The sequence below is a fragment of the Podarcis muralis genome, chromosome 2 (genome assembly GCF_964188315.1).
Source record: "Podarcis muralis chromosome 2, rPodMur119.hap1.1, whole genome shotgun sequence".
Taxonomy (NCBI): domain Eukaryota; kingdom Metazoa; phylum Chordata; class Lepidosauria; order Squamata; family Lacertidae; genus Podarcis; species Podarcis muralis.
In genome coordinates this window covers 58,048,960-58,056,764 of record NC_135656.1, presented here as the reverse complement: position 1 = coordinate 58,056,764, position 7,805 = coordinate 58,048,960, and the positions used below count along the sequence as shown (strand labels likewise).

The following is a 7,805-nucleotide window of genomic DNA, read 5'->3' as shown; positions in this document are numbered from 1 at the left end:
GTATTCCTCCCATTCGTGTTTTCTGACCCTTTAGAACGCTGAAACATATATTCCCAGTTCAGTCATAAATAAATGTCAAGTTCGTGTATCAGTAGTCAGTGCAACCTTACTAAAAGCTCTGACATGTTAGCAGCAGAAGTGTCATCCAAATACTGTGATCATAGCACCACATGTGTGACAGCATCAAATTGACAAGAGAGCCAATTCATACAAATTCCCTACTTATATATATATATATATATTTATGCGTGTAGGGAAAACATGGGGGTCAATTGTTGCAGCTCCAAATCTAGCATAGTTAAAATGACCATCTGGGGTGGCTCAGGAAACTTTCTAAAAGCTGCATCTTACACCTATACCTGATCTTTTCCTATTAGAACTGTCTGCATCTGCAACAGTTTTCACAGATGCATAACATCCTTGTTTTTTAAATAGAAAGCAGCAATCCATTTGCATTACTAGAGATCATCAGATGTCCCCCAAAAGACACCACACAGTTCCTAAAACTTAAGCATATCAGATAGGTATAGATATTTTTGTCATTCCCTCATAACAACTTTATGAACAGTTTCCAGCTGTGCATGTTCATATTTGTATCACAAGGAATTTCTGCTGAGTGATGTATGATTAACAATACAGGGTCCTGCCTAACAAGAAATCACAAAGAGTCGATCCACCATTTAATTTAATGCTGTTTAGCTTGTTCTAAAAACAAAGTTCTCAGTTCACATATCATTCCTGATGTTCCTGATCTTGACCAGGTATTAACCACCGGATGCTCTCTGTCCGGACAGTGGCATACATGATAAAGCTGATGAGGAACAATAAAGAAAATAAGAGAAGCCAGTCTATGCCTCTAGTCAGTGTGCTAGGCAGGGGACCATCCTGATCTTCCTCAGTTACCACCACATCAGACTTGGGCTCTATTCCTGAAAAAAAGTATTCATTATTAGTGTGGTGCAACATTGAACAGAATCAACATTAAGTATAGATATTTGCGCAAAGCACCTACAATTTTAAATTTAGGACTAAGCATTTTAAACTACCAGCTGCTAGAACATCATCAGAGCTCTGTAATTTTTGAATTATAGCCTCCTGGTGCATTAAATAAATAGGTATTTCTAACTGTAATGTAAAATATGACTCTCTCAAATTTAAGTATTTTAGTGTCATTTGGAAACAGCTCTAATTCCACCTCTCCCTGAAAATGTACCAGTACGAAAGCTTACAACTCCTATTTTAATAACAGCTTCTTAATTAGCCAACTACAATTTCAGTTGTATGTTCTTCAGCTTCCCAAGGGAAAAGCAACAGAAACTCGACTGACAAGTTCCCTTTTATGCCCAGATACAGATCTATAAACACATCAGTAGAGGGAAAGGTTTACTGCTTTCTCTCATGAGTCAGTGGTGACCAGAGCTTGCTTATGTAAGTCTATTTCTATCTTCATTTTCTTTATTATTCGCTGCAGGATGTAAGGAAGAAATCAAAGCGGATCCCAACTTACTATCCCATCTTCTGTAGAACACATAAGACATTGAGTTTCCTCCATTGCTAACATAGGTAGGAAGAGATAACTGTTGAAACAGTTACCCTTCTCCTCTTGCATTCTCCCCATGTATCACCTACATTCTCCAGGCGATACCTATTACATTCCCAACTCTTGCTACCACACAAGAGCTGAAGGATTCTTAGCCCACCTTACCAAATAGGACAGGATTTGGCTGTAATAGCATACTCAGGTGTTGAGTTGATGGCTACTCAGAGCTACTTGAGAAAGAAAAGGGAGAGATTGGAATGCTTGGGGGTGCTCCAATAATTGGAAAAAAGAGTGGAAAATGGGAGAGGGCTGGAGAGAGAGAACGGAACAGAATGTCCCCTGAAACAAGGTATGGCCGGCTTGCTGTAACACCAAACAGAAGCACTCCAGATCACATTTTATTGCAGGTCCCACATGCACATTTTTACTCAGAAGCATCCCTACTGTGCTCGATAGTCCTTAGTCCCAAATCAATGTACCTGGGACATGGAGCCTTATTCTGTATTGCCCCAAAATCTCACACCCTGATTAGGGCTGAAATGTTTCCCAAAACTTTAACTCAATGTTCCTGGAGATCATACAATAAACATCTTAAAACTAGCTGTGGATGGGAGTTGGAACAGGGAGAGTACTGTCGGACTTGGGTCCTCCCTGAAGGCTTTCCATAGGCATCTGGTTGGTCACTGTAAAACAAGGATGTTGGACTAGATGGGCCTTTGGACTTATCCAGCAAGGCATGTGGCTATCAGACTACAAAATCTGTTAAATGTCTTGGTTACATCCTGTTTGGACTACTGTAACAAACGCCATATGGGTCTGCCTTTGAAAAGTGTTCAGAAGCTTCATCTGGCCCAGAATGCTGCAACCAGACTGCTGACTGGTGCTGGTTCCAGGAAGCATGTTACCCCACTGTTAAAACAACTTTACTAGCTACTGGTTTGTTCCCCGTCACAATTCAAAGTGATGGCTATAAAGCCCTATATGGCTTGGGCTCAGGCTACCCGAAATATCCCTGTATGAACCTGCCTGGGTTCTAAGACCCTTGGGTCAATACCTCCTCTTGGTCCCATCAACATCAGAAGCATGACTGGTGGTAACATGAGAGAGTGTTTTCTGCGATTCCTCCCAAATTATGGAATCTGCTCCTAAGAGAGATTAGATTGGCTTCCTCTCCAGACAAACCTTTGGAAACTAAGGTACAGATGATACTGATCACTGGGCTGCTGTCAGGACAAATTGTATTTTAATTGTTGGTTTTAAATACACTGAAGTGCATTTTAATTATTGTTGTCAATGAGTTTCTTTTTATTATTCTGTATTATATAACTGATGTTTTTAAATGTAGTAAGCTGCCTTGAATCCAAACTTGGGAGGAAGGTGGAATATAAATATATTAAATAAATGAGTAAATAAATCCTACCTGTCTGATTAAAAATGAAAGATTTCAGTGTTTCCAGGGTTCGATCTGTATGGTTAAATCTTGCCATTGGCTTAGCTCCTTGAAAAAGAAGGATGTTGGGAACAGCCACAGTTCCAAACCTGGTTGATAAACTGTAAAGATATAAGATAACAAAGAGTTAGCTTTGCTAAATATGTCTTGCATTTAACCCCATGATAAAATAACTGAGCGTTTTTCAGTACAAAATTGGAACCATAGCTAATTTCAGCAGAAGAAATATATTCATTTGGTCACAACACACTTTAGACTCAAATGGGTACTCTAGAAAATCAATAGTATTGTTAATCAATTGCCTTCCACATATGGCCAAAGGCAATGTACAAAGTATAACAAAAAACAGCTAAAAATAGTTGAAAACAGAAGTTGAGTTTAAAAACAAGACAAAGTAGACAGCCTTAGCAGAGACATATTCATCCAGCTGGGAAACTTTGTGGGAACAAAAATGTCTTCAGTTGTTTCTGCTAAGTGCTGATAATGGGTAGGTGGATTAGTGTGAACTGGGCAAAATGTATGCAATTAAAACAGCCTAAATTTTGGAAAATAAATTTATAGACAAATTATTATTAAATTAAAATGCACATTTGCTTAACCCTGATTTAAAATACATGAAGATGGTACAGTAGTCCTGAAAGGAGAGGGATATAAAAGTTACCTGCTGTGCTGAGAGGCATCCAATGCCAAGAAATGAAGAGTTGGGAATGCTCGGGGCAAAGAATTAAAATGAGGAGCCAGATTGGCAGAGAAACGGCACCAAGGAGTATAAAACAGGACTAAGGTACAGTCACTGCCATTTGGATTTAAGAACTCCATTAAATCCTGCAAGAGAAGGAGAAAAGTGACTTTTTAAAGGCATAATGGGAAATTATTTAACTTAGTATTGCTCATGTTAATTATCCTGATCTCAACAAGGCAGTAAAGTACTTCTACATGCAAGGTGAACTTGGTCAATTCAGGTTAAAAAAACTTATTACCTGCACAACAGTTTTTAAATTACAGTGGTGCCTCGCAAGACGAAATTAATCCGTTCCGTGAGTCTCTTCGTCTTGCGGTTTTTTCGTCTTGCGAAGCACGGCTATTAGCGGCTTAGCGGCTATTAACGGCTTAGCGGCTTTAAGAAAAAGGAAACAAACTCGCAAGAACTCGCAAGACGTTTCATCTTGCAAAGCAAGCCCATAGGGAAATTCATCTTGCGGAACGACTCAAAAAACGGAAAACCCTTTCGACTAGTGAGTTTTTCGTCTTGCGAGGCATTCGTCTTGCGGGGCACCACTGTACTTAGGGGGCTTTTAACTTTCATTGCAACCATGAAGTTCAGGAGAAATTTTGACATTCACCTATTTACCACCATCAGCAGAGACACAACCCACAACCTCATCCCAGGCATAGGCCAAATTTGGCCGGCCAGGTTATTTTGGAGGACCCACACCTGCTCACCCATACACCCCCCCCCCTACACCCAATGTCATACTGGTAACAGTGGGGCTTCCAAAGGAGCAACCAACAGCTTAAAGCAACCTCCTGGTTATTTCTTTACTGGAGCAAGGCATGTTTATTTGCTAGAGTAAGGCATGGGCAGATAAGCAATAGGAAAGCACCTTGCTCAAGGAGGAAGAAGCAGTTTCCGTGAAATAGAAATTGCCTCTCCCTCCTAGGACTGCTCTTTGAAGCAGCCCCCAAAGTCCCTTTCAACTTCCAAAATCAGAAGTTGAAAGGAGCAGTGTGTGGCAGTTTGCAGAGAGTTCAGTTTGGCTATGCACAACTGTTCCCACACCCACCTGCCAAATTTGGCTCACCAGAGGGTAGGGAGATAACTATCTGTCCTGCCAGCCAGAAAAAGTGAGGTGGTCTAAAGTGAGATGTAAGGGTAGTAGTATAAGATGCAGCCTTCAGGCTTGAGGAAAACAAATACAGAATATACACAGAATTCATCCTTTTTCTTCCTGAATAATTTTATTCAAGCAAGTTATGCCTTCCACATTTATACAAAGAATTCTGATAATAAGATGACAAATGAAAAAAACTCTTAAATTAAAATAATTTATATATATATATAAATCAATTAGAGTGCTTTCTACTTACTTGTGAAATATTCAAGATTTGTAATGTGAAGTTTGTTATCCCTGTAATGTTTCTTTCCTCACAATTCACTTTTGGGGTTTTCATACCATCTGTGCTATTAGAGTCCTCTCCTGATGAAGGATGCACTGCTTCCAGAACTACAGGTGAATCTATTACTTGCTCTTGTATAGGAGACCCAGGTTGAGATAAAAATGAAACAATACCCTGCGTACTGCATTCACCATCAACGGCTGCATCACAGGTGCCGGTGTCATGCTCCAAGACCTGTCTCTCCTTGGACTCACCTGGAACAACTGACAGAATTACAGGCTCAGCTGCAGGTATGCTGCTACCCATCATAGCATCAGCTATCTCTGCAGTCCTGTATTGTACTGATTCTTTAGGCCCATCGCTGCTTGCAGGTACAGAACTGCTTTTCACAGCGAATGGTACAGCAGTTTCACTTAACTTTTCAGATGGCGAGTCAGTGGTTTCTTCCATTTCAGCTACTGCTACAAAAAATGCAAGAACATATAACATCTTTAGTGCTGAACAATAGGAGTACATCTATCTTTATTCAACGCCACAACGCAGCAGTGGGTGGAACTTACAATCCAATGTGTGAATTGAGGGGGCTCAAAGAAGCAAACCGTTCAGTGAGGCTCACACACTGCAGCAACCACTGTCACCCTCACCTCACCATAAATACCAGTGTGGCATGAAATATTCAGTACAGTGGTACCTCGGGTTACATACGCTTCAGGTTACATACGCTTCAGGTTACAGACTTCGCTAACCCAGAAATAGTGCTTCAGGTTAAGAACTTTGCTTCAGGATAAGAACAGAAATCGTGCTCTGGCGGCGCAGCAGCAGCAGGAGGCCCCATTAGCTAAAGTGGTCTTCAGGTTAAACAGTTTCAGCTTAAGTACGGACCTCCGGAACAAATTAAGTACTTAACCCGAGGTACCACTGTGTTGTTGACCAAAGCCCAGTGTCGTTTTTTATTAAGTCTTTCTTTGTACTGTAGAAAATAGACCCCATCCAAGATATGTACAGAAAAGAAACATACAACAACAAAAAATAGAATCCTGCCACCCAAGAATACAAGTTCAACTTTGGCTACCACTCTACATATTCAGCAGGGGTGGGCAATTTCAGAATTGTGTGGTCTGCTTCCCCCCACCCCCAAATCCCCTAGGACCCGCAAGCACACTTCAAGCTTATAAAACAAGAGTACACAACACTAGATCTGTCACTTAGGCATCTGCTCCCGCTTGGTAAAGCAGCGCTTGGTTTGCTGGATCAAACGAGGCCGCACGTAGGCCTGCAAGTTTCCCAAGCGCAAGACTACATTTTACCTTCTGCCCTATCTTGTTTGTTCTCCAGAGAGAGAAACAGAAGAAAGAGGAGTTGCTTCCTACTTCTCCAAAGCTTTTTAAAAAGAAGCAGCAACAAGGGGTGGCGACGCGAGCCTAGCTGGCTCGCCCCCCCCCCCCCATTCCCCACAGGTGCACGAAGGAGGCGCGCCGCCTGTCCTCAGTATCTCCACTCAGCTGCCCCTTCCCCTGGCGGTGCTACCATAGCAACGGAGCCCTCCTTACCTGCAAGAAGACTTGCGAGCAGCCAGGCCAGCCAGAGGCCCCGCCCCCGCCCGCGCGAGGACAAGACCATCATCCTCGCAAGGGAGGGGGGAGCTGGGAGAGGGGGGCAAGGAAAAGACCCGGCGGATCAACCGGAATACAAGGTCCAGTCCAACAACAGCCGCTTCCGCTCTCCACTCGTTTCCGTTTCCGGGGCACCACGAAAACAAACTCTATGGAGCTTGAACAATCCTTTTGTCCGCTGGCGGACCGGATGTCCTGACTGTTTCTCTCGAGGACCCGACTGTGCCTCGTTCGGCGGCAGGCGGCAGTGCAGAAACCCAAGACCTTGCCCTTGTCATGATTTGCCAAGGAAGAAATAAAGTGCCTGTATTGCAGATTGGGGTGGCTGGGGAAACCCAGCCGGATGGGCGGAGTATAAATATTTATTATTATTATTATTATTATTATTATTATTATTATTATTATTATTATTATTTAGTTCAGTTTATCTGCCACCAACTTACGAGGGTGGGAAGAGAGTTCGACTGAGGCAGAGAGCTCCTGGCCTTGGTACTTTTGTCTCCCCAGCACAGATCTAAACTAAGGAGAGCTCGGATAAAAATCGGGATTTTCCTTCCCTGTGGCAATCCCCATAGAGATCCCCGATGCGGCTGCCATTTTTACCGTGGGAGGAGCCTTTGTGATTATCGATTTGCCTGTGGCTTGCCACCTTGGGTCTGTCCGGAAACGGAATCCAAACCAGACGAGGGGCCGTCTAAAAGGGACGGCTCGAAACCGGGCGTCTCCCCGATACATGAGGCAGCCTGAAAGGAAAAGGAAGCATAGAACTGCGCAGCTCTGGCTGCGTGGGAAATGCAGCCTGTAGCGGTCGCTATAGGGCTGCTAAATGCATAGAAAGGAAAAAGAACAATACCCACTGCCGACGCCAAGCAATAACAATGAATTTACGATAGTTGGCGCAAATTGAAAGTGTTTAAAGCATTAAACCAAAATCGATTCCGCAGCACCCTGCAACCTGAGGCGGCAACATTGTTTACAACCCGCAGAATACTTTGCCCAGCCTCCCGGCGAGTATTCTGCTGCAGAGGCAATTATTTATTTACGGTAATATAGTCCTGCCTTCTACTGATTCGACGGAAGCTGA

At 42.9% G+C, this 7,805-nt stretch overlaps 1 protein-coding gene across 3 annotated transcripts; it reads right to left on the bottom strand.

Moving 5' to 3' along the window:
- Positions 1 to 241: 241 nt before the first annotated feature.
- Positions 242 to 7,447, bottom strand: TXNDC15 (thioredoxin domain containing 15). Of its 3 annotated transcripts, none has more exons than XM_077924537.1 (5): positions 7,325 to 7,447; positions 5,079 to 5,569; positions 3,652 to 3,815; positions 2,961 to 3,091; positions 242 to 929 (listed from the first exon to the last, which is right to left on the bottom strand). In XM_077924537.1, the coding sequence occupies exons 2-5, from the start codon at positions 5,556 to 5,558 to the stop codon at positions 733 to 735; spliced, it is 972 nt and encodes a 323-aa protein (XP_077780663.1). In that variant the 5' UTR covers positions 5,559 to 5,569; positions 7,325 to 7,447; the 3' UTR covers positions 242 to 732. The 3 variants fall into 3 exon arrangements, with proteins under 3 accessions (XP_077780663.1, XP_028573908.2, XP_028573906.2); XM_028718075.2 differs by lacking the exon at positions 7,325 to 7,447 and adding an exon at positions 6,659 to 6,907 and having other exon boundaries at positions 5,079 to 5,566; XM_028718073.2 differs by lacking the exon at positions 7,325 to 7,447 and adding an exon at positions 6,659 to 6,875.
- Between the last annotated feature and the right edge of the window lie 358 nt (positions 7,448 to 7,805).